Below are 27678 nucleotides of genomic sequence, written 5' to 3'. Positions count from 1 at the left end.
TTGTAGCAACACAATGTGTCTGTCCCAAGAAAATTTCATGGAGATATACCACTAGGACAGGGTTTTGTTTGCCTAGCACAGAGATACAAGTAGATAGAAAGCTCTGTGTAACAACCCAAACTCATACTACATTTGCTCCCATTTTACCCTAAAAACGATCAGATGATCTAAAACCCAGTATGACTATGCACTGCTTTTAGCGCATAAAATGTACTTGTAAACACATACATATAGATAGAGATACAAAAATAAAGTAAAAAAAAGAGGTGCAGCCTGAAGAATAAAATTGCATTTGTCTCAACATCTGGGAGCTAGCACTGTACTGAGTCTTCTGTGCAATCTGTCTTCATGACAGCTTCCTTCCCTCTTTCTCTGCCACACAGCCAGAAGTATAGAAAGTATTAGAACCTGACTTAAAACTCTAAAAAGCAGATCTACTCTGCTTTACAACAGTAAGGTTTGCATATTTGACCCTTAAGCACTGAGGAGGAAGGTAAAAGAGAGAAAATCCAAGTAACTTAGTGCAATGAGGTAGCTATGTAACAATAAATATGTTAATTGCCAAAACAGGAAAAAACACTTTTGGATAAGTTCATCTGCCTGCATCAAAACAAACCATACAATGCTAAAAGCACCAGCATTTGATTCCCAGCCACTTTGGCCACATCCTGACTCCCTCACTTCCCACCTTTCCCAACTGAAGACTGAAAACCTGTGCACACCATGCACTTCTTCCTGCATTAGCTGAGCATGTATTATTTAGATTGGATAGTAGGGAAAAGTCTTCAGCAAAAGGGTTGTCAAACATTGGAAAAGGCTGTCCAGAGAAGTGGTCAAGTCCCCTTCCGTGGCAATATTTAGCATAGATGTGGTGCTGAGGGACATGGGTTAGGGGTGGACTTCGCAGTATTAGGTTAACGGTTGGACTTAATGGTCTTAAAGGTCTTTCCCAACCTAAACGATTCTATGACTAGCTCCTGAGTCCTAAGGTACTTCAAGAAGGGCAGAATTATGTTAAGAATCATATCATTATTTCCAGTTAAATTTATAAATAATCTCTGAAGGGGACTCCTGCAGAACTAAATATCTTTTGACATGGGAGCTCTGCATCATTTTCTCTCAAAGTCTAATTGTAGTTCCATCTGTGCCAGCAGCATGCAGTTCTTCAAGCTGTCAGACCTTCCTCTCCAAAAGCCTTCAAAGAGCTCCCAGGAGCAGTAAGGATCTTTGAAAGCACAGTGCTTCTGTGTTATCCTAGAGCTGAATAAGGCTGCACGCAGACAGCCAGTGCAAGTCAGTGGTACTAAGGAGAATCTTACAAATACAGCTTTTCCCGCATGGCAAGGACTCTGTTCCTAAAGACGAACCATGAAAGAATGATTTTGTTTTCCCCAACAATTTAAAGAAAACAGATCTGATTGCAAAACCGCTGTGTTCATTACATTCTCTATCACTTAACAGTGATTTTTACCCACCTAATTTAAAACCAGAGCATTTCTTGACCGATTTCCCTATTTTCACTGGAACACACACAACCTAAGGAGAGGTGTGTTCCCACTCTCCACCCCAAAGAGTAAGAAAAAAAGACAATATGTAAATGAAAGCCTGTGATAAGCTATCCAAGTACCTAACCCTAATCTTGCATTAACACCCACAGCCCACAATAGTTGTTTGCTTCAGTGAGTACCCTCCCACAGTAGGCAGCCATGGGCTCTCACAAACACAGCTCTGGAAAAGAGCCTGACTTTCTGCTCATGGCTTGAATGTGAACTCAGCATTCAACTAGCTTCTCTTATGCAAAATTCCATCAGTATATGGAATGGATTATTATATCAGTATGCCTGTCACAGACACCTTTCCATCCCTTCCCCCCAAAGCCTGTTTAGTCCTCTCCTTACCAACAGCTGTCTTTCAGAAAGTTACACTGGCCTTTCAAAATCTGGATACTACTCAGATAGTGGTAAACTACTACCATTCACCGGTGCAACAAAATACAGCAGTTCAGCATGCCACAGACAGCCTCTTGGTATCTTAAAAGTCACTGGCTGAGGGCAGCAGTTTGGTTTCTCTTCTACTGTAGCAAGGGAAAATCCACTCACATTTCATATCCTTGGAATGAGTCCTCCCACAAATTCCTGCAACGTTTAGCAGAACAAATTTTTTGTAACACCCAGAACAGAATTTGAAGAACACAACTAACAAATTAAAATGTACTGTCTCCAAAATTACTCTTACAGATAATTGAGTAAAATCTGGAGACATTATTTACTGCTACAACTCCTATTTCCGTAGCTCTCAGTCCCAGTTCTGCTGTTTACTCCAGAGTAAATCAAATGCAGCTCTTCTGAAGCCAGGAGTCCAAACTGGTGGAGAACAGAAGAAAGCAAGTAACATCCAGCCTATGAAAGGGCAGTAGTGACCTGCCAAAAATTCAGGAGGGAAAAAACAAAAAAAGAAAAGCCAAAGTGGGAAGGTCACTTCACTTCTTCCTCTCTACTCTTGCTTTATCTTACTTATTATTGATGAGTCTGGCATCACTTACAGCTGTAAGAAATTTAAGACTTTGTGGAAGCTAGTTGAGTTGCCAAGAAGTAGATAAATCTTGTCAGCATTGGGACTACTATAAATGTGATTATTCTCCAGAAAAGATAACCACAGTTTTATTGCCACTGCAGGAATATGCACTAAATGACCAGACACCACAGCAATGATGAGCATGGTGTGGGTGCAGTATCTCAACTACACAGCACCTCAGCAACTCCAGCCACTTCTTCAGTAAGATCTGAAGGCAGGCTTAGAGGAATCATGGACACAATGGAATAGCAGAGCTAAGGCACTCTGCACTCCTTCGAGTAATTTAAAGTGAGAATGGCTGTAACCCGCAGTCCTGGACACCAATTTTTCTAAAAGGAAAAACATCTCTGGAAGTTCTCACTAAAAGCAGCACAGCCAAGGAAGGTGTCCCTTGTCCTCATCTATGAGTCCCAGGTGAGGCAGACTGTTGAGCTGTGAGTATCCCAGTAGTCATCCAAAGGGCCATGAAGCATTTCTGCCCTTTTGAAAGCACCACCTTTATCTCCACAATTAAAGGAAATGCAGGGTACTACTTCTGTGATTGAATTTGTCCAAACCAGAGAAAACTGATACAGGAATTAAGTCAGAAAAAACAATACACAAGACCGATAGAAGCATTCAAGCAGATATACAGATTTCCTTTCTATCTTTAAAGACATCAGAGTGCAAGCGTTGAGGACAGGGACTTGTAAGTGCACCTGAATGAACTGTCTCTTATTTTATGGCTGCTTACCAGTTAAGCACTGCCAGACAAACCATTTTGGCATCTCCTCCCACCAGTGTTAGGAAGCAAAACTGAACAGTTTTGCCCTAGAGACCAAACTTAAATACTAAATCATAACAAGCCAGTCTCTACTACTGAAAAAAAAGCAAAATTTCATTGTCCTTAAACTACTTAGTAACAAACCAACTTAAACCAAAATACCAGAAAATCAACAAGATTCACATGCATCTCGTTAAAGCAAACTGTTTTTTTTTTTCAATATCTCCTAGAAGACAGGAGACTTGACTTACACTCGTCCAAAACACAAGGTTATAAATCAAGAGATAAAAGCAAATACCTGTAGAGAGAAATCACTGTTAGCCTAAAAAACACCCCTAAGCATGCAGCAGTCCTTCCCTAGACGCTTACAGACCAAAACTCAACCAGAGGCAGCCACAGGGGGTTTGTTTAAGCAAATCTGTGCTCATGCTGTGTCGCAACATACTGCTTTGTTATAGCTATGTGCTGTGCTTGTACCACCACCTCATCTAGAAATGGTCTGCCCAGTCTTGAAATTTCAACAGAAGTCGATTACTTCTATAGGCTAAGCCATCACTGACCAACACACAAATACCTACAAACTGAATTAAAAGAAGTGTCACACTGAGTTCCTTTTCCCTAAGGATTCCAGCTTATGTTGCCCTGGACCATTTATTTGTTTTAACTAGATTTATACATAGAATACATAGAATAAACCAAGTTGGAAGAGACCTTCAAGATCATCGCGTCCAACCCATCAACCAATCCAACACCACCTAAACAACTAACCCACGGCACCAAGCACCCCATCAAGTCTTCTCCTGAAAACCTCCAATGATGGCGACTCCACCACCTCCCCAGGCAGCCCATTCCAACGGGCAATCACTCTCTCTGTATGGAACTTTTTCCTAACATCCAGCCTGAACCTCCCCTGGTGCAGCCTGAGACTGTGTCCTCTTGTTTTGGTACTGGCTGCCTGGGAGAAGAGACCAACATCCGTCATGATGAAGACACAGCAGTTAGGCGAAAGTAACACAAGAACCTGGCCTGAGCAGCCTGGCAACTGCTTTTCAGCCCACACTGGGTCAGTCATTTGAATTACTTTACCAGGAAGCAGAGATGCTGCAGGAATGAGCCAAGGTTGCTGCCTGGGTCAGCAAGTGGGACACAGCAACTGCCTGAAACAAAAGCAAGAAAAGGAAGCTTCTCCAGTACCCAAAAGGCTACTTCAGGCTGCGTGAAGAGTATTTTCAACTATTCAGTTATTTTCAACTGCTCAGTTAGGATCAGGTCTTTTAAATGGTTGTGGGTTGTTTTTTTTTTCCCCACAAGATCTTCACCCATGAAAGGAAGCCACACTGCACAATTTTATGTTTGTCTCAATCCATGTACAACATTTCACTTCCCTTTTAGGAAAGGAAGGAGAAAGTCTAAGGGAAAAGTACTTTGTAATGGAAATGTAGTCTTTGACACTTTGTTGAAGAATGGAAGTGCAGGACAGAAGAGTGAGTGCTTGGCCAGACCAGTAAGCCCAGTTCACCTCTGATGTTCATCCATAACTGGAGGTAGCACAGCCACCATGGTGCTCACTGACACGTCTTGCTTACTACCTTGGGAGTGTCATGATGATGCCCTGCCCTCATCAGCAGGCACGTAAAGTGCTCCTGTGTACTCCAGACCCATCATCAGGGAGGCCTCCTGTACTCAAACCAAAGCATGGCCCAGGGATTCATGCTTCATTTGCTGGCAGGGATAACAGCAGTTCATTAGCCCTCCAATAATTAGGAAGAAACCTAGATGGTGATGGGGACATAAAGACAGCTGCATAGAAAACCCTGACAACTGACATTATGAATATCCTTCCCTCTTCCATGAGAGCCCTTCAGAGGATCCACAGCACAGGTCCACTCAGAGCCACCTCTACTGTCAATATTAAGACTTTTGGGCAACAGAAAAAAAACAGCCTTGCAAAGATGAGAAAACATGCACCTATATGGGCACACACTCCTTGCAGGTTTATCAGAATTGTTTCACCCACGTTGTATGGGCCCAGTCTAGCACCAAGCACACACCTGACTGAACATACAAGCAGTACCAATGGCTTAGACATAGCCTGTGTTATTGAAGATAAAAGCATCTTCCCTTCACCATCTTCTGCTGCTGCCAGGTCACCTCAGAGCTGGCTGGAAGCCAGGAGCATGGTTTCATGCCAAATTAAACAGAGCTGAGCCCATGACCTATGCTGACACTGGCGCTCTGCTAACCACGGTGATGATGAGCTAAGCAGGGAGATGAAAATGAATTCAACTAAATTCATCCATTGAAAAATAAACCAATTTAAAATAAACACAAATAGTTTTCAGCCTGCTCATCACATGGTGACTCACATGCCAGTATGAGCTTGAGAAAGGCTGGCAATACAGCCAGTTCAATGCCCCATCAAAAGCAACAGGCAGCCAGGTTGGGCAGGGACCATGCCTGGTGGTGGCAGGCCCGACTTTGATCACTTTAAATCAGATGAAAGAGCCGCTAACACATGACACTTGAACAACTGTTTCTAGGGGAAAACCAAAAGAAAGGTCTCCAGCAGAAGAAAGCCTCTGATTGTATTTAAACTTCTCATTTCATCCTAGCCTTTTCCTTCTAGTTGTGAGCACCTAACCTCAATGGCTGAAGAGTGACTTACTCCAGGCTTTGCTGCCTGGCCTCTTTCAGTGCTGCTCAAGAGATTTTGTATCACCTTTGTGGTGGAGCACAGACATCATCAGTTACTCTAGTTTGTTTAACCTAAGTAGTAATTCCCCTCTGGTAGGTCAATAGCCTGTCAATGTGCAGGGCACCTGCCCACAGGCTATCTTAACCAAGAGCAAGACAACATAAATTCCTGAAATGTAATGCTCAGGGGACTCCTGGAAATTGCCATCATGACTTGAAAAGAACTGATAATGCTTTGTACAGCTTTAAACCAGTTAATACAGGCAGACTCCACTGTAAAGAGTAAGCTCTCATGCAAACTCAGCCAGCTGGAAGTCAGTGAAATGGAAGTGTGGTTTTTTCTCCACACACAGCTTCAAGAAATCTATTATTTATTCTGTATAATGTCTTGGGTTTGCACTTCAAAAACAAAACTGAAAGGGTTCAAGAAAAGCTCTCCATCAACTGGCTAATATCTGGAAACTCCACATTACTGTATGTGTCCAGAGACTTCTATGCTTGCTCTGGAATGAGATGACTAATTTCTTTACCAATTCAAGATGAAAAATACTGATGCTAGCAAGCTTCTTAGTATGACAGACTGGAGTGTAAGAAAATGGATTTCAAGTTAAACTAGAAGTATTTCTGCTTAAAACCACAACATCTTCTTTTAACAACCTGGGAAATTAACAGTTGGACAAGCGTATTTAGGACAGCGTTTTATTAATGGAGTCAACATCATCTGAAACCTTTAACATGAATCTGAAGGGTTGTTTTGCTGTGGGTTTGTTTGTTTTGTTGGTTTGTTCTTTGTTTGTTTTACACTTTAGCTTCACCAGATGCTGTAAATGCAGTGAAATTCTGATGCTTCTGTTATTTGGGTCAGTCTAGATGATAACAATATTAAAAACGGAGGAGGTAATTTCTGTCCTCAAGAGTGCCACCCATCTTTCACAGATCTTCTTGAATACTGATGTTAAAAGAAGGAGGACAAGGTCCCCGGTCCCTCACCTTTGTGAATATGCAGATTGGATTGGGAGATTCTAACAAAGAACAAGCAGGTTCCTTTTCCTCTCACTCTGGCTAGTGCTTACCTTTCTGTAAGCCCACACATTATCACATCAGAGGAAAGATGCTGGCAGGAGAGACCCCTGAAAATTCTCCTGTGCATAAAGAGTTCCCCATGGATCTTGTCTGATGCCCTGGCAGAGCACCTGGGAGAGGCAGTGCCTTAGATAAGGACAAACTGGTTGTCAGCTCTCACAGTGCCCAAGGACCACTCAGGAGTCCTCAGATCTCAGAGCCTGCTCCAGACAGAGGAGGAGCCTGGCTGGATCTCCCATGACCCAGTTATGGACCATGTACTTCTAAGAATAACTTCTACATCAAGTAAGGAGAATTTTCTTCTCCCGTCTCCATTAACATATCCTTTACCCTCATTGCATTTTTATTAAGACGTCCCTCAGTGGGACTGCCAAACAACCCTTTAAGAGACTTTAATTTCTTCAGCATGCAGGCAGCCAGGAGCACATGTGCATTTCCCTATCTCAGACAATGCAGAACAGACACAAAGAGGAACTGTCTTGATAGGATGGATGCCTGAAGAAGCACAGACTAGGGAAAAGATAACAAAACACTGAAAACAAGCATGGGACAAGAGCCTCAGTTTCTATAACTGTGGGCTGTTGACAGAGAAAAAAATGCAGAGAAGTCAATGAGGTTAAACACCCATTCCCCTCTTTTGATAGCAATGATTGAGAAAGTTTGCATTCATAAAAGGTGCAGACATACCATATGCCCTGAAAATACAACCCTACCAGCCTCTGTTCGAAGCAGAAATCCCTACAAGAATAAAACACATATTTGAGGGAGAAAAAAAAAATAAGGCTTATAACAAAATTTTTTGAGAGACCCTAAGCTAGAGCAGCACTAGTGGGCACAGCTATAATTACAGCAAACCTACATAATGCGTCTGAACTGGCTTAGCCCTTTCCCTGCAAGCAGAGAAGCTGCCACATCAGTAACTCCGTTGCTAGGGCAACTGCTTACTTTCCATATCAACTGCAAACTCGTTGCTATGGAGACACATATACAAGAAAAATTCCTCTCTATAGCCAAGGACCAGATGGTAGGGAAGTCAGGGAAGTCATGGTCTAACAGGCTGCACTAAATGGGACACACACTAGAGGACATTTAGATCTGTACATTCACAATAGGATTAATCTGAATGACTGAATTCACAGGTCCAGCAGTATAAACAAAGCCAGGGAACTCCTCATCTACTCCCCATCATGTGATACCTCATACTCTGGCCAACTATTATTAAACTGCTGAGCTCAATGCAAAAAGGTTTGTACAATCAAGCACTCAGCATTTTCCCTTCTTCAGCCTGGCTCTCTGTCTCCACCCAGGAGATCAACCTCATCATGAAGTTACATGAACAGTCACTGTCAGATTGCCAGGTAAGCCTGATGGCACTGCAGATGAAGCAGAATAGCAGTAATACATAAACAAATCCAAGAAGGAAAATGTCTTTTCCTGGCATTCCACACTCGATCTAAAAGCACCAGGACAGGGCAAGTCAAAAGCTGAAGTGTTGCAGCCTGTAAGTATTTTGCCCCTGGCTCCCCACCTCTGTTACAAGGATCTCACATCAGGAAATGCAAGCATTCGGATGCAGGCAGAAAAATCTGCATACTATTAAAGACATATTTAGTCCCATGAATATAAATTTGTGGAACCCAAGACTGAGAAAAATAGTATGCAGAGGGAATAAAAAAAATAAAAATCAAGTGTTCAGCAGAACTTTCTTTTTAGAAAAACAATTACTGAAAGGCTACACAAACACTGGAAAGCACAACTTGAGAGGAAAAGCTTCTAGCTTTTCACAGTGTGTCAATGCATATCAACTGGCAAATGCCTGCAATTTGAGCACTGATTAACTCCTTCTCCCCATACTGTACACATTGCAGAGCCTATCTTTCTAGCATTTTATAACATGCCGATTGCTAAATGCCTTTTTTTCCACATGAAAGCAGTATGACAGGCAGACTTCAAAACTGTAATTTACAGAATCTGGCATGAAATGATTCCTTATAGAAGAGAGTTCTGTCTTCCCCTGTACCACACCCCAGCCCAAAGCCAGAGAATCCTTTACACACCTTCCCTCCGAACAGCAGAGATGCTTGCTGCAAGGTACCTAAATCAACCCCAAGTGCGCGTGTGCGCACACACAAGCTTATTTTCACAGCCAGCAGATGATGTTCAGTGCTTTCCAAGTCCACAATTAGCTTTCAAGCACCTGATCCAGCAACTATTGACTGTGCACCAATTCTGTGCTTGGGACTGGCTGCCACAGCCATCGGCCAGGACATGAGAAAAACCCAGCAGAGGATTTAAACAACCTGCCTTGGCACGGTTTACCTTTGAGATTCTCACTTCATTCACCTTAAGGCCGGCTACCTGCAGTTATTAGAATTTCTTCCATCTCCTGGAGATGCTTTCTCAGAACCTAGGATTTTCAGGAATGAATAAAACCCCACCTTGTTATTCATAAAGGCAAGGTCTTCCACCCCACTTTGTTGTCTGGCTATGTAACCATGGCTCTAATCACGAATTCGAGGCGTAGGTGACTAGTCATGCATTGTGCTCTGCCACTTCCCTGTAGAGCAGCAGCACATTGTGGTATTGTTCATATGAGATCAGCAGACTGCCGGATATCTGACAGATAGACACGAAAACAAGTGCCTTATAGGAAGGAAGCTGTAATCTAAATAGTCAACTTGTAAACAGAGGAAGAGGGACTGAAAAAAACCCACAAATGGCAATGGTAAACACATGCCTTGTCAGTTACAATATTTTGGAGTTTTCTACATGTATCCTGTGAAGGTTTCTTATGGCCTGGGACAGGATCATAAAAGTCTGGTGTGGCACTTGTTATTACAGCCTCATTTCCAAACAGGAATTTAAGACTGGTTTACACAAAAATAGATCTGGTTCAGGAACAGATTTTTAAAAAACTCATATACATTCTTTTACAGCAAACCGATGGATAAAGTAATCCAACACATAACAGATCAGCAACACCTGGACAGTGGATTCTAGGGAGTAACATTTTGACATTTTTTTAAGAGAAAAGTGCTGATCATTTAAAAAATGAAAGAAAATAATGTCAAGCAATCTAAAAATGAAAACTTGCTCGTTTAGGGCAATGTATTTCTAGAGTTACTTGAGCTCCTGTTCCACAGCACTTAAGAGTTAAATTGCACACAAAATAGGGAGAACAGCACCACCAACAGAAGTCTAGTTTCAGGCTAACCAGTTACAAGACAATCACAGCATTTACTTCACTGAAATACAAAAGTTGCATGCATCTACTATTTCTGCCAGGAGAAAGTGTCCACTTTCTGATGTTCAGCCATTTTTAAGATGAACGATCAGTGATGTGATTTTACTTGCTATTTATTTCACTGACCTGTGAGAAAGCCTGTGAAATTAATCTGCAAGCTGGTATTTTTATCAGTATACTTGGACTTTGCCAAAGATGAATCCAGGGCACTGTTTCTTGAGATGGTCCCTTTTGGAAACTGATACCTGCCCCTAGGCAGGCTGAGACGATAGAAGGCTACTAAGTGGAGGACTGCCTCCATTGCTCGGCTTGCGTCGCCATACCCTTGCACATGGCCTTTTCCTGCAAACATCGCAGAGCATTCAGCAGTGAAAACCAGGAGGCAACAGAGATACAAGGGCAAAAATGTGCTCCCCAGGCTTCTGTCACTGCACCAGTCTCAGAGGCTACAAGAGCCCCAGGGAAAGAAGGACTGAAATTTTGGTGAATGGTAACTTCCACTTTTCGTGCCAGACTACCTGCTCTCTTTGAAGAGTTTCTGAAAAACCTGCCTGAAATGGAACAAAGCTTCATCACCAAATTTCAGAACTACTTCTGTTCAATAGAAAAAAAAAAAAGTTTTCAAATTACAGCACAAACCAAGGAAAAGTGATGGACTCTTACATAAGGCATACCATTTCTCTACACATTTGTATAAGCCAAGAACAGCAAGCAGCCTATTTATAACATGATTACATTCATCTAGTATAGCTAGTAACCATTACCACAGCATGATAACTAAAAACAATATTTAACCACTATGCATGACGACACCAGCTGGGGGGAAAAGAAAAAACACACACACTGAGTACTTTCTTAGAGATGTCTAGACAATTGATTTAATAAAATCAGAATGAGCCATGCTAAAGAAACATTGACTCTCTGACTTTAATGAACTATGTTACCAGGGACAGCATTGCATATGCTGCTTTTTACTTTTATGGACACATTCTGGGATTAGGAGGTGAGTATCTTCCGAGTCAGATGGGTTTCCACAGTTCCAAACTTACCTGACTCCTGTCTTTGTCCACTTTCTTAAAACACTTATTCAAGGACAGATTATGTCTCACAGAATTTTTCCATCCAGTGGGTGCATTTGCAAAATACGGAAAGTGTTCCAAGATCCAGTTGTATATATCCTTTACAGGCAGTCTTTTGGTTGGCGAGTCCTCGATGGCCATAAATATGAGGCAGCTAAAGGAGTATGGAGGTTTGCAGTTGGGGTTCTGCTTGGCATCATAGGGCATGTCAGAGTGGGCAGGAGACGGTGGCGTGTCATCACCAATGTCCTGAACGGGGCTAACACTCCTTAACACTGAGTCCCCAAAGCTTTTCAGCAAGTTCTTGCTCTCATGTAACCAGTTCAAATTAGTTAGCTCTTCATCTTCCATGGCCCCTTTATCTAATCTGATGGCAGGCAAAGAGAAATCTAGGTCCTCATCATCATGAAGTGCCTTTGATAAATCACTATCTTGGTAACGCTGGCTCAATCCACTGGGAACACTAATTCCTGAGCCCTCCGGCTTTTTACTTGGAGGCATGACTGGACCCATTTAGACAGCAACTCCTAGGAGAGCAAATCCAAAGAAAGGGAGAAAAACAAAGAAAAAAGTTAGCTGATAAAAAGATACTGTGTAACATTTCAGCAGCTTCTCCCTAACTGGTCACTAGGCCTTTAGCCATCTGTGTTAAAAATGACACACACAAACACTCATTTACGGCTGTTTAAACATAAAGTCAGGGCAAGGGAAGAAATTTCAGTTGATGGAATAAGACAATAATCCAAATACACCTTGGTTCTGTGTGTATGAGAAGCTTCACACAAAGGAAATCCTAGAGATATGTCCCTTTAACAATGAATATGTGTACCAAATCATTCAATACTTCATTGTATTACTTTAATAAGCATGCAAACTAAAAATAAATAATTTTAAAAATAAAGGGGCTTAAGGCCAGTTGCTTCAGATTAAGTTCAGCTGTTTCCCTTTCGAGGGGAATACAACAGCGCTGTGATTAAAGTCATTCTAGCTAAAGGCTAAGAGGCTAATCTGACTATAGTCACATCTGTAAAGAAACCTCAGGAACGACAGCAGAACTTCAAAACCAGCAAGGGTGAGAGAAGAAGGAAAGCAATGCACAGTAGTTTTGGGACCAGGGCCAAGACACCGGGAAACAAATGCCAGAGGAATAGGGCACTTTAAAGATGTATGTAAACAGATGATCATAATGTAAACTGAACTGTATTTCAAACATGGTAGAAAACAGTCAGAAAGGCTGCTGTCATGCTCAGTAGTGGCCCAAGAGATGTGGAGATGCTGAAGGTACTGCACTAGCAGGTCTTGACTGGGGGAGTGGGACACCTGCAGGGAGTAATATTTGGGAGGGACCTGAGCCTCTCAAAAGCTGAGTGAAGCTGGGCACCTGCCTAACTCAAGGGAAACTGACAGGAACCCAATGATTCTACTTCAGAAGCAAGAGGGGCTCCTTAGCTTCTCCATGCAGTAAAACTGCCAAGATTTAGGTCTGGAGATGTGAAGAGTAGGAAAACAAACATTTTAAGAGTGAGCACAAAATTTTAAGATAACAAAACCTCCTGCACAAACTCTAAACAAAAAGCAAAATGACTCCCTGTATCCAACACGTATCCTCAGCAGCTTCCTGAAGATGTACAGTCACATAGTCAATGAAATAAATAAAGGGCAAACAATCTGCAAATAAAACCAGAATGAACCACCCATCTACAAGAAAAAAAACCCTATTTGACCATTTTGGGGAAGAGAAATGCTGGACTTCATATCAGCTGTTACAAAAGGGCAGAAATGAAAAACTCGAGTTTCTCAGGTTTTTTCTAGAAGCACTTTGTACCGAAACAACCAAAGAAACATATAGAACTTTATGCGTAGAAGCCCATTAATACACAATCGCTCAAGAAGCTCAACAAACGTGTGGTTTCACACGAGTATCTACAGGAGGAAAAAATACCGAGGCAGATATAAACACCGAGAGACCAAACTTACGTAGGTCTCACTTCCTAGCTTTCAAAACAACGTCCAGCACAGCCAGAAGGTAAACACGAGTATCGCCGGCGTCTAGGGGCACTGGCACCGGTACTGCCTATGCTATGCCGCATACTCAACTTTGACTCCAAAAGGAAGTTATGTCCCATGAGCTTCTAAACAGGAAAATTATATGATGGCTGACAGTAAAGTAATTTAATTGCACTGTTGCTATGACAACATGGTGCTCTCTTTCTGTTTAATTTGCTTATTTGTCAGTATCCTCCCAAAGGGCCGAATCATACCATCTCTGTTTTCTTCCTTTCTTTTTTAACCCCTCTCCAAGCAGCGGTCCTCACGGGTGCCGAGGGTGACCGGGCAGCCGCGGACCTCCCGAGACCCCTCGGGCCGGCCACCGGCGTCTGCAGGACGCCCCGGCGGAGCCCGGACAGAGTGTTTCCCAGCATGGCCGCCGCGGGCGGGAGAGGTGCCCAGAGCCGCCCCCAGTGGCGCCGGGGCCCGGCCGTCCCTGCGCTCGGGAGGTGTATAGGGGGGTTGCTACCGAGGCCCGTGGCGGCTGCCGCGGCGCCCCGCCGTCAGACAAAGGAGTGCCGGTCACATGAGAGTCCGCAGTTGGGCGAACATTTTTAATGCGCTGCCAATTGCGGGTACTCCACCAAGTACCTACACAGCCAGCCAGCCAGCCAGCCAGCCGCCCGCCCGAGCCCCCTCGCCCGCGGCCCAGCGGGGGCGGGGGGAGAAGCGGCCCCGGGCCGGCCCCCCCGCGTCGCGCTCCCACCGTACTTGTCGTGCGGCGGGGTGGGGGTGTGAGGGAAGGAAGGGAGCGAGCGCCCATTGGCCGCCGCGGCAGCCAATCAATGGGGTTGCTAGGAGACTAGGGCTGCTCTGGCCGGGCGGGCGAGGGCGGCCGGCGACGCGCATACCTCCAATGCCGGCCAGATGTCACCGGCCCGCGCCGGCCCCGCCGCGCCGGGAATGCAACTTCTCCCCGCGCCCGCCCCCCCAACGCGCGCAGCCGGCGGCGCCTCTTTCTGCCTCTGATTTATACATATGCGAGTGTCGGTGTGTCTGCATATTCAAAAGTCCTTGCTCTAGCAGCTCCCGGACCCCACCGGCGGGACTACGTCGGGCTGGAGACGGCCCCCGTGGCTCGGCCCCGCGGCGCCGCCGGTGGGGCTCGGGGGGGGGCACGGCGGGGCGCGCCGCTGCCACGCACCAACTCCTGGCCAAGTTGTGGTGCGGGGCGGCCGCGGGGCCCGCGCCGGGCGAGCCATGCCGAGCCGCACCGGGCCGGGCGGGACCGCGGGGCAGCCCAGGCGGACCCGCTGGAGCCTTGCGCAATCCCCGCAAATAACAACAACTTACCTGGCGGGGAAGGGGGGGCGGCGTCGGCGTCACCGCGGTCCCTTCATGGCTGTGGCGCAAACTTTCATCTGACGGAGCCGGGCATCGCGCGCCCCCCACCTCAGCCCGAGCCCCGAGGGTGCCGCGGGGGTCCTGGCTCAGGAGGCACCGTCGCCAGCATGGGGCCCGGCTGCTGCCCGCCCCCTGCCCGCCCCGCGCTCCCGACGGGCAGCGGTCCGCCTCGCTGCGAGCCGAAGAGCGAGAAATTGTTTCCACTGCAAACAAAAAAGGCGACACATGACCAGGGAGGGAGGGGAGAGAGGGAAAACGTGGGCTGGGCCAGCCGAGACGGGAGAAGCCGTGGAAGGGAGGGCCGCCGGCGGTGGGGGAGGGCGACGGCGCGGGCGGCGCTGCTCACGGCAGGCCGCGGGCAACCTGGCCTGCGGCCACCCTCAGGGGGCACCCGCCGCCGTCAGCTGCTCGGACGTGTCGCCCCGCGTGCCCGCCAGTTCCCGCCCGGCAGCGTGGCGCAAGGCCCCCGGCGAGGCGGGCGCCGCGGGCCCAGCAGCGTCGGGGGCGCGCCGAGCCGGCGGCGTTTGCCTGGGGCGGGCAGGTATTCGAGGTCGGGAGGGAGGCGGGAAGCCCCCGCGAAAACGTCTGCGGAGTGGAGAGAACTGACAACGCTGCCCGTCCTCGCCGGCGGCACCGGCGCTCCCACTTGTACGAGTTTCTCCCTCTGCCCGCGGCATGACGGGAGGCCCGGCCAGACCCACCCCGGATAAACTGCAATGAACTACAGGGTCGCCACTGAAGGCACCACCACGTACCGGGAGTCCACAGCTCAATACACCGGAGCCTTGCTTCTCCCTTTCGCCTCAAGAGGAGCAGAAGAGACATCTCACCCGACTCCATCCTCCACATCTCCCAGCAAGCAATTAATTCCTGCCGAGGAGGGAACACCTGCCAGCCCACCACCGACACGCGACTCGAGCCTCCGGTCAGCCAATTTCAAACACAGCTGTCCCGCAAATGTGTGCAGGAGCCAGATCCTAGGGAGAGACGTGCGGGCCGGAGAGAGCTCGTCCGCCAGCAGCAACAAGCAGGGGACAATGCGAGGGGTCTCCGCTGCTGGCGGTCTATCACGAAACTACGGGTTCTGAGGGTTTGTCCTCACATGGTGCAGTAAAGAATCCTGTTACAGAAATCTGTAATAACTGCTGGGAAAAAAAAACAAACAACCCACAATTTCTTAGTCTAGGGAAATTTGCTTTAAAATTTGCTTTAAAATGAGGCCTGATTTAATTAGGAAGAATGGTGCATTTTCCTCCTCTGCTACCATATACTGACATAATTAGTGTTAACTTGAGTAAAAAACGTTACCATCAGCCAAATTAATTGCAAGAAAACTAACTTGGTTTAAAAATAAAAAAGAAGTTGCTCGCTGTAGACAGCACTAGTTAAACATACGGTCTTCCCATGCAACGCAACATGCTTCAGTGACTCATTGCACAGAATTAAGGTATAGCTGCCCACCCACAAAACAAGCACATGAAATTCTTTTGTAGCTGATCCACAAAAATCAAACATTTTCCACTCCAGGTGAACAAGGCATGCCGATTTAGCATACTTCAAAATTAGTTTTCCTTTCAGCACAGAAAATAGGTCTGCTGTAGAAATGTATAAAACCAACACAGTGCAAGTTAGAAATACACGTATATTGGTAGATCTTTTCCAGTGCAGCTCTGGTCACAGAAATTATCTCCAAGCCAAGAAGAAAGCATTTTAGTCATTTTGTTTAGAAAAGTTAGGACAGCTGTCTCAAGAACTTGAAGGAATTCTGTGCTGGCCCACACAGTCAATCTTACCCCATTTAACCAGGATCACCACTATCCTGCATGTCTGTGTCTTTGCTCAGCCATTTCCCAAGGTATGAGCTACCTCTTTTAATCTCTGTGACTCTCGGAAAATTCACATCCTTAGACAGGAGTGGCAACTACCTCATTCTCGAAGTGCAGGGCTGAAAAGCATTTTGTTGATTCTCTCAAACTAGAAATTCCTGTCATAACTTGCTAAGAACTTCTTTTTGCCGACAGCTTTCTCTCCCCTACCCAGTGAACTGATATTTCACATTCTTGCATATTTTCAAGAAGACACACCAGCAGCTGGATTAAAGAATGGGAAGAGTACCTATCAGCAGAGTATCATCATTACTCACCAGTAACCCTGCCCTCTGACTCCACTAGACCTAACACTCCAACAGTCACCAGACCATTAGTTTATACAGTTCTTATCTCATGGCCATTTGGTTTCAAACCCAAACGAAATTACCAAGTCATAACTCCACCCACCTGAATTTATTCCAAACGCTTCAGACATTTTTCCTGAGTAAATCAACATGTCTCTATCAACAAGCAAAATTTACTGCATTTATCATCACTTGCAAAAGTCAAGTGTCTCAGAGCAGACAACCAAGGCAAATTCAGTTAATGAGAAGTATTTCTGAAGTGAGAAGAAGGAAGCCTCATGAGATGCAGGGTACTATGTTGCAGCCACTGTTCAGAGGGCAGCTGCTGGACATGTGCAGAGTACACGATTCCTTAGCTGGCCAATTCCTTAGAACACTGCATAGAGCAATACTCCATGTGTGCCAAGAACAACATCCTCATGTTGGCACCCATTGACTGGAAGATGCTTCAGAAGCCACCTCCTTGATACGCTCGCACCTCTTCTTGGGAAAAGATTTTAGCTTATATATGTGGTTGGATTTTACTGGTTAAGGGCTTGACAACAAACAGTATAAAAACACCCACTCTGAGCAATAGTTACCTTCAGTTAGGGTGGTTAGGGACTACTTCTTCTGTTAGCCAATTCCTCTGGCTATGGCCTCAGTGTAGGGATGCTGTGAGGGATATGCTCGGGACTTTTGTAAGCTGCTTCGTCTGTTAAAGAAAGGCTGCTGGGACTACTTCTGTAAGTGGGACTCTGAGACTGTACAATGCTAGGGATTCTACAATGCAGCAATAAAGGACTTCTGGGATGACTTCTGAGACTCTCTGCTCTCTGCATTTCTGGAATCTCATTGCTATATGGCAGTGGGGTTCCTGCCTTCATTCATCACCCAATGGCCCCCGAACAACAGTCATACACATCCCGTTCAGGTACACAGCTCAGTTCCATCCAAAATTTCTGGCAAACTTCGCCATCAATATTGGTGGAGTACGATCAGTTCCAGAGATTTGTACTTTTCCACGGTGGGCAGACCCCAGAGTGCAAACTAAGGATTACAGTGAAGGGCCACCATGAGAGATGTGCCGTTTAGGCAGACAAGCCAGTGTGATCAAAGTGTAGGGGCCAGCTGTGGGTGACACAGAAGCCAAGGAGAGCATGGGGACAGACTGCACACTGGAAGGCTGGCACAGGGCTCCCTGCTGAGGCACCCCATGAGTGCAGTGGTGCAGAGCAGTCTCTCACTGGTTCCCACTCAACTCTGAGCTTAGCAGCAACTGCAGCTGCTGACTTGCAGTGGTAAAATACCAGCAGCAAGGTAAACACTGGCATCTTGCCTCTTTGGAAGACTGTTCCCCAGCTTCTTCTGACTCTTTGCTGGAATACTTAATACAACCAATTTAACAAAGGAGACTGCAGTCTCACACAGCACCACTGATCAAAACATCCAAAGTATGGCCATCAAGTAACTCAGTAATCTCAGGCAAGCCACCAAATTTATTAGGGTATTTATTTCCTCATTTTAAGACAGGAGAATTACAAACTCATTTAGCCAAATATCTGCAATACTGACAGATGAAAATTGTGCATCAAGACTAAAGTATTCACCATACCAAAAGAATGGAAGCACCAACAGTGAAAGAACTGCACTTTAGCCTTGTAGGCTAATATACAACAGTCTAATCTTTCCACTCAGATTTCAAAATACCAACTGCAGATGTTGCAGTATCTTATTTAATGAGGATTTCCAACCATCTCCCTATGCTTCTTTATCTCTTCTCCTCTAGACTGGAATCCCTGATAACCTCCACAGGCACAGGAAAGGTCACAGGCTCAGTATCAACCTTCTAAAGCTCATCTTCCCCCCTCCATCTCTGCTGGGAACTTTCCTCTGCTGCTATTATGACCATGCCACATGACCTTGCTAAATATTTCTACCTTCTGCCCTCTGACCTCATCTCCTTGTTCAGTCAGCTGTTCTATCACCCAATGACCTCCCCACCTCCCTGCCCTGAGAAGGGGAACTGGGAAAAGGAACACGACTTGTGGGGTGAAATGGAAACAGATTTAATAAAGTAATAATAAAACCCTAATAATCACACTAAGATAAAGCACACAAAGTTATACTCTGCCCATGTAGTGGCCATGAGCTGCACACTCCCAGCAGTGAATGCTGGATCTCAAGCGCTGCAAGCACCACAGCTCCAACAAAAGCACAACAGTCACAGCAAACAGGAGAGCAGGCCTTGGGAACAGAATGATAGATGAGACCCTCTAGAGATAGTGGCCACTGAGGGGAAGAGACCATCCCCTTTCTTTCCAATTTGTAGTGAGTTTATGGTATGGAATACTCCTGTTGGCCAGCTTGGGTCAGCTGCCCTGGCTTTCTCTCATCCTGGCTTTAGCACATAGCTACCTCAAAGCTACTCAAGACCACAATCATTATGGAAGCTCACATACGATGGCTGGTGTCATGGTTTAACCCACTGACATCAACAAAACCTCAGCTGGGTTCCTAGCTTAAAGGCACAGCCTAAACTGTCACAGTGAAAACAAAGTGTGTCATCAACTTTCTTCTCACCAAATCAGGTGCTGCAGTCTTCTCACTAGTCTCACCATGTAACAGACTTGCACTTATCTTCATGTTTAAGCCCCGCCTCCCAACCTGATCTTCAGTTATAATGTCCTCATCCACTGGCATCCTTGTCAATGTTAAGGTTCCCAATTCACAAATGGTCCTGATGTGCAAATGTTGTGGCTTAACCCCATCTGGGAACTAATCCCCACACAGCTACTCACTCACTCTCCTTCAGTGGGACTGGAAAAATACAAGTGAGAATACTTGTGGATTGAAATAAAGACAGTTTAATAGGTAATTCAAAAGCCACACATGCAAGCAAAGCCAGACAAGGAATTAATTCACCATGTCACATCCGCAATCAGGTGTTCAACCATCACCAAGCAAGTAGGGCTCCATGTTAACAGTTAATGGGAAAGCCAAATACTATCACTCTGAATGTCCCACCTTCTTCTTCCCCCAGCTTTATATACTGAGCATGATCTCCTGCAGTGTGGAATATCCCTTTGGTCAGTTGATTTTAGCTGTCCCTGCTGTGTCTCCTCCCAGCTTCTCCCACATCCTCACTGGCAGAGCATGGAAAATTGGGAAGTCCTTAACTTAGGATAAGCACTACTTAGCTAAAACATCAGTCTGCTAATAACATTATTCTCATACTAAATCTGAAACACAGCACTGTGCAGAACTGTTCTTGTCTCAACCCATGAGTTTTCTCTCTTTTTTCTTTTTTTCCCCCCTTATTCTCCTTGGATAGGGCACAAGAAGGAGTAAGTGAGCAGCTGTGTGGTAGTTAGTTGTTGACTAGACTTAAACCACTACAGAAAGGTACCTTTCAAAAACTGGAGTGGCCTGGGCTGCTGCCCATTGTGATCAGACCCTCATAGTGGACCACATCTCAGGTTCTTAACAGCATACACTGGCCATCTCATTTGGTTCCCATTTTTTCCCCTTGAAGAATGTCTGGTGTCCCCCATCAGTCTTGCCATTTCTAAACAAACTTCAAGTTTTTCTGAGGCAATGGATTTAGTCTTGTATGAAGCAGAAGCACAGCAAACACCTTTGGGCACGACTGAATACTAAATCATAAATACAATATGTGCCTGTTCATTTCCTCTGTTACAACTGTTCCTAGCACTCTTTTCCAGCCCTTCCTGCAGAACCTGCACTATCAACTCATTTACTTTTAACCATGCCAGACCATGTTGTTTCTGCTGTCCTGCTTTTGGGGCAGAGAAACAGCCATTTCTGAATTCCCAGCCAAACAGTCTCTGCCTCCTACAGAGGTAACACACCTAATCGGCTGTCACTCAGTGCCCCACTCCTGTGCAAAAGCAGCTCTTGCCTTGCAGCTGCTCCGAGCGCAGTCGTACTGTGCCTTCTTGCCCCATACCTTTTACAAGCATGCACTTCCCTTCCTTCTTCCACTCCAAGCACTAGCTAAAGATATAAGCTGTACACGCGGTGAATGCCCAGCTTACTCCAACTGGCTGATAGATCTATCTTTTGCACATTCATTTGAGATGATAAAATCAGATTAACAAAGCCATGTTCCCAACCTTTCATTTAATTGTTCTTCAAGATCTCATTTACCCTAACTGGTGAAGCCCAACAGAAACAGAACTGAATTGCTGAAAAAAGGATCACTGATATGAAGCTTTGTCAGAAGTGTGAGCAAACAAAAGTATCCACAGCATTTCTGCAGGTTAAAATGTAATCAATTTCTTACAATAAAATCCAGAGTTTTTATGTGGAAGTTCCTTTATAAAATAATGTATGCACAATTATGATGTGATTGTAGTAACACTTCCTTGCAGCTTCTAAGCAAATGAGTATACTTAGTACTAAAATTATATACAGCTGACAAGCTACCATCAAGTGTGTCTCTGTACATGAGCACGGTGGGAGGAGAGTATCATGCATGCTAGCTTGTCCTAGAGACATTTGTCAAAACAGGTCCATATGAGAAATGCTTTCCCAGTATAATTACACCAACATACTAGTACCCCATGCAAAAACCTAGCTTCTACTGGTAAATGGAAGCTTCTGCCAGTGCAGTTTATCTTAGTAGCCCAACCACTAGGAAGCAAAATATGGCTGGGATAAATATATCTTTATTGGAGTCTTCTACTCTAATTGCTATATTGGTCTGAAATCACATCTAACCTAACACAGCTGATATATTAATTGCAATACAAGCCAGTATTTCTGGTACCATTACAACGTTTGGCTGGAAAAAAAGAATTAACTGCTTTTTGGAGTTTGGAGCCTGCACTGCACTATCTGTTGCACACGTGTAATGCCACAAAATGTGTCTGGCAGTTATCTCAACATTAGTATTCACCATTTGGCAGCTGAAGTCAAACTTACAAGTAATCAGCAGAACCAGAAATCAACTGAATTTCTGTTCTTAAAAGCAAAATGGAGGAAGAACAGCAGCCAACACCACACAGAATTAAATAACAGAAGTTTGGGGGGAGAACTATAATGGAGACCCAAATTCTCTTATAAAGCTCCCAAATGGTCTTGCCAAATTTAATTTCTAAAACTAAGACAATTTTTTTTCTGGACAACATCTCAACTTTGCTGAACACAAGCCGTTCATGTCATCTAAGATTTAAGGAGTTTGTCCTTTATTTGTGTATCTATGCATGCAACCTTAAATTACAACAGTACCTCAGAGGTGGTGAAGTTTCTGTTCACATCTCATCAGCTGAGGATCTCAGTTTACTATGCACAGTTTACTATCATTAGAGCAGTATGCTACTGTTCTTTTCTGACTATTTTCTTGTGCCAGGTGGATCTCCTAGCCACGATTGTACTGAGTCCCAGCTTGATTTCTGTGCATGTGTTGAACACTGGTCCCACAGGAAATCCTTGATATGTGGGTCCAGTTTCCCAGACTGTGACAATGCACAGAAAAGTCACAAGAGCCTGTATGAGGAGATAGAGCACTGAAGCACAAACATAGCTGGCCTACAGTTCTGTCTGCAAAGAGATGCTGAGAAGATGCAGGCTTTGGGAGACATGCAGAGTGTCATACAATGATTAAGCTGATTTCTATCCTTGGTGTCATTTTACTATCACATAACGGGTTACCAAATGCACCACAGAGCAAGGCATGGAAAGCAATGAGAAACTGCTGTGGAAGGACTAAAAAAGTCAGCAGTGTCAGCAGAAAGCTCCTATGCTGTCCTCTGTTCCCTTCCACAGAGAGGGGAGGTGAGATGGGCTCCGTACTGAACCAGAGAGCAGCCATCAGGCAGACCAGGTAAGTGAGATTTGAGAAGGAGGGAAAGCTGACACAGAATAAAAGCCACATCCCAGCAGCAATTGCTGTTGCCAGCTTTGGCCGGAGAACCACCCCCTGGCTGCCACATTCATGTCCTGTGAGGTGCATTTCCCTGTAAGTAGCTTTTGGCTTCTACACACTAACAAAAGTTCATTACAATTAGGGTCTGATTTACCCACTGGGGCATTAATTTATGCCCGGTCTTTTGGCACTGCTCCAGTCTTTTTGGCAACAAGCAACTTCAATGAACAGCTGCTGTGATCTGGGAGATCCACTGCATCTGACACCTTGCTGATTTTTTGCAGGCAAATTTGTCATTCCACAGGTTTCTCATAAGGATGCCACAAGGGTGGAGTGGGACTTGGAGGCCAAAGTACCAAGATGTAATCTTGGGAATTTACTTTTTTGGGTTTTTTTTAATGCAGTCCTGTAAACAATGATAGTTGTGCCTCCTTCTGAGGTGCAGGAAGTTGTTCCAGAACAGTTTAGCACTTCCATGAGCATTTCAAGGACAAGAAAAATGGTATGACTACAAGAAAATTTTGAAGCAAGTTTGAGAGAAAAGGTCATTTTTATTGCTTGTGCACAGGTAGAGGGTTCTACTTATTCCATATCACTTATCACATAACCTTCAGCATTCTTTTCCATAATGGAAAAGAGAAATACAACAGGGAAACAAAATACCAAACCAAACACATATAACCAAAAACATGGTGACAAACAAACCAACCAATCGCACTTACCACTGGAGAAATCCCTGCAGGTTGCTGGACCAGCACTAGGCAGCAGAGTTGGGTATTTCAGTAGAAGACAAAGGCCAGTCCAGGCAGGAAGGAGACAGGCTGTTCTGCCACAAGCCAGCCAGCCAGCCGCCAAGCTGTCCTTTTGCCATACCGTTGAACAGAAGGCCCATGTAATGACAACCACAGAACTCATTTAAGCTCTGAAAAGGTGACTAATGAGCTCATTCATGCTGCCTATAAATTATTCACTACAACACTGACCCACTCAAGACAAACAGCAAAGTAAACTTTAAATAGAGGGACTAGGAGCCTCCAGTGGTGTTTGCTTCTGCCCGTAAAACTTTTCACAATCGAAGAGACACTTGCTTGCTTCTGCCCCTTGTAAAACTCCCTCGACTGTTTAGGCCTTTTTTCACTCTGGCAGAGTCGACGCAGCTGCAGCTGTTACGTATTTACTTCTCTGTTGCCAAGTCCTTTTTTTGCTAGTAGTTGCAGGTAATCACAAAGTGCTATAAATAGCTTTAAATTATATTCCTCAGAAATTACAGTCAGACTTCAAAATGAAGGTCTTAAGAAGTAAGAAGACAATGGCACACACGCATGTTTGATGAGAAGCAGCCCACCTTCAGAGATCTGTGCTTACAGATACTTCTATGAACATCTATGATTTCTGCCAAAATGAAAACACAGGACTTTAAAAGCCACACTTTTTTTAGCTGCTGGGCCAAACAAGCTTTTGATATGTTTAGAAACATCCCAGAATACTTTTGTTGTCTTATTTAGCATGAAATAGGAGCCAGGTTACAGTTCAATGTTAGTAGTGTGAGCCGTGGTGTTTGCTGCTGGAGTGGCTGGAACAGCCGCTGGCTCTCTTCAAACAGTACTTTTCTCCAGAAGATAAATTGCTCACAATATTTATAGATTAAGTTTATTAACTTGTAGCTTGTTGAACTAGCAACTACACAGTGACATTAAAGACACTGTCTTATATGACATATATCTGATCTCCAGTGGAAAAATGTTACTTGCACCTCTGGTTACACAACCCAACTCCAAAGGTCAGAAACAACTAGATAAAAGGGAAAGCCAGGAATTACACAGCTAAAGTCCGGTCACTGTGTTTAAAACAAGGAAAAGTATGGGAGACATAAAGCAGCATCACAGCAATATCTAAACATGAGAAGAAAAAGGGGCTAGCAAAAGCAGCTCACAGAGATAATCATTGCAATTTTCATTAACCAGTTCCTTCCAAGCTGGAAACACTGTAACTAAGCAGGGTATGAACTCCTGCACTATTTGAAGGACTTTACCAAAAACCATATATGACTCTTCATTTACTTACAACCATGATTCTGAGTTTACCAGAGATGCACAGAAACTCTATTGCCCTGATAGTACTGATTTTAAAATGACAATTAAAACCCACCACCACCAAACACCAAGACAGCAACAGAACAGCCTACACCACACAGCATACAAGTCTTAACTTATCAAAAACTCTCCACCTGATGAGATTCCTGAGCCTCTTGTAGCTGAAGGGTGTTGTCGAAGGGCTGCTTTGAAACCCCATTACGTGCTGGACCCCACTAACCTGTCTGGCAAGCAGAGTTCACCTCTCAGTTCAGTGGTGGGAAACGGAGGCACTTCCTGCAGCCAGCTCTCCACACCCTGCTCCTCATTTCCCTAATGAGGCTCAGCAGTGATGTCAGTTTTGCCCCAAGGCATGATTTTGTCCAAATAAAAACAATCTACAGTTGGCTGCAAAATCAGAGGAATGCCAAATCTGGGGGAGGATAAGCAAACAAACTGACGATACAGCTTTTAATTGCGTGCAACAAAGCCAACACTTGGCTACAACTGCCAATGAATCTCTTGACTGATCAAATGCTGCTACTCTTGCTGAGGGTGCCATAGACGGCTTTGATCTAAGAGGTCACCTGGATGGTTCTGAGACACTAGTCTCAGCAAATTCATGCAGGACTTACATACAATAGGTAGGGTACACAGCCAGCACCATGCAACTGGGTAATCCTAACCACCACTCTGAGACCAGACAATGCTGCTAAGATGAAGGCAGATAGATCATGCTGAGTACCAGGGCAAACTCAGCCCAATCCAAAGCCATGCACATCTGTTACCTCTATTGGAAAACCACTCCTGCATCTCCTCCTCCCCTTGCATCTCCAAACCACATAATTTCATGGCTCTTAAGACCCCAGTGTGTGTCCATCTGTCAACGAGGTTGGGCTTCTCTGTACTTTGCTCATACCATTACAACAAACTATAACTATATCTTAACAGAAATCAGCACATTCAGATGTTCACAAACTGAACATCTCAGATATTCAACTCAAAGAAAAAGCTGTGGCTTCCCTACTCATCTAGTACCAGATGCAGGTCCCAGTCCAAAGAAATTTAACATTTCTACCCTCCAAGAGCTACTGGGGAGTCAGTGGGAGAGTGCAGCTTCAAAAGCCCATAAACAGTGCCCAGATGAGGCCAGAGAGTAACACTGTAATAACCCTTACTTTTATTTTTTTTTTTAAATCTATTGTCACAAGTACTGCAGTAGTGAAGACAAAACAAATGGCCTTAGACAAGCACTGTCATCACTAATTTATGACTTGCTTTTCTGCCACAGCACTGGTCTGATGCACTCCTCATACACAGCCATGGCTGCCTCTGGATTCTCACATACACCTGTCAGATTTAGGGAGCCAGAGACATACTGCACTCACGTATGAAGTGTAGGATTGCACCCAAGCCCCACAAATCCATTGTAAGGAGTCATCCCTAGCACATGAGGTGCTCTGGGAAAGTATATCCTGGCACTTGTTCTGTAGTTATGAACCAAGAGCCTGTGGTACTAAGCAAGCAAAAGAAGAGCAACTGTCTCTGCTTCAAAATGCTGTATTGGGTTTGTGTGGCAAGGTTTTACAGGGGTGGCTTCTGTGAGAAGCTACTAGAAGCTTCCACTATGTTCAATAGAGCTGCAGGCCAAGGCTGAGCCAACCAGTACTGGTGCTAGTACTTCTGTGATAATACATGTTGAGGGTGAAAGTAACTTGTGTAGTGCCAGCCTAAACAAGGAGTGAGAATACGTGAGAGAAAGAACTCCAAGGTCATTGGAGAAGACTGGGGAGGAGGTGTTCCAGGCACCAGAACAGAAGTTACCCTGGTGAAGACCATGGTGAGGCAGGCTGTACCCCTGCAAGCCATGGAAGTTACCGATGCAGCAGATACCAGGTTGCAGCCTGTAGACAAGCCCACACTGAAGCAGGTGGATGCACTCAAAGGAGGCTGTAGGAAGCCTTTGCCTCCTAGCAGGACTTGTGGACCCATGGGGAAAGAAACCCATGCTGGAGCACCTTTGCTGGCAGGACTTGTGACCCCACAGGTAACCAAGAACAGAAGCAGTCTGCTCCTGAAGGACTGCGCTTTGTGAAAGTGACTCAAGCTGGAGCAGCTCATGAAGATCTGCAGCCTGTGGGAAGGACTCATGTTGGGGAAGTTTGTAGAGAACCATCTCCCATAGAAAGGTCACCATGCTGGAGTAGAAGAAGAGTGTAATGAGTCTTCCCCTGAGGAGAAAGGAGCAGCAGAAACAACATGTGATCACAACCCCCATTCCTCATCCCCCTGTGCTGCTCAGGGGGAAAAGGGAAAGAAAATCATTAGTGCTGCTAAGCCCAGGAAGAAGGGAGGGGTGGGGGCAAGGTACTTTTAGGATATTTTTACTTCTCATTACCCTACTTTTATTGGTAATAAATTAAATTAATTTTTCTAAGTTGAGTCTGTTTTGCCTGTGACAGTAATTGGTGAGTGATCTCCCTGTCCTTATCTCGACCTAGGAACCTGTCATTATATTTTCTCTCCCCTGTCCAGCTGTGGAAGTGAGTGATAGAGCAACTTTGGTGGGGCACATAGTATCCAGCCAGGGTTAACCCACCTCAAATGCTTATCAGCAAGTTTCAAGAGACAACAGGGAAACAACAGAACAATAAGGCAAATTTGTCCACTTAGGAACACACTACTGGATTTGGACAAGAACTGTATCATTTTATTGGATTGTTTTGGATGGCCT

The 27678-nt window shown here is 44.9% G+C and overlaps 1 protein-coding gene across 10 annotated transcripts in view; it reads right to left on the bottom strand.

Annotated features, from left to right (window-relative positions):
* Positions 1-27678, bottom strand: part of FOXN3 (forkhead box N3) — a 214428-nt gene that overhangs the window by 117146 nt on the left and 69604 nt on the right. For 4 of the 10 annotated variants that reach the window (XM_054161925.1, XM_054161922.1, XM_054161923.1 and 1 more), the window contains one exon: positions 11408-11964. In XM_054161925.1, the coding sequence (XP_054017900.1) occupies positions 11408-11950 (543 nt within the window). In that variant the 5' untranslated portion in view covers positions 11951-11964. Of the gene's footprint in view, positions 1-11407; positions 11965-14779; positions 14986-20009; positions 20072-27678 lie in introns of those variants that run through there. The other 6 variants (XM_054161921.1, XM_054161928.1, XM_054161929.1 and 3 more) reach the window with 4 other exon arrangements.

This window comes from Dryobates pubescens, chromosome 5, assembly GCF_014839835.1.
Source record: "Dryobates pubescens isolate bDryPub1 chromosome 5, bDryPub1.pri, whole genome shotgun sequence".
Lineage (NCBI taxonomy): Eukaryota > Metazoa > Chordata > Aves > Piciformes > Picidae > Dryobates > Dryobates pubescens.
The sequence above is the reverse complement of the archived record's forward strand: the minus strand, read 5'-3'. Positions and strand labels throughout refer to the sequence as shown.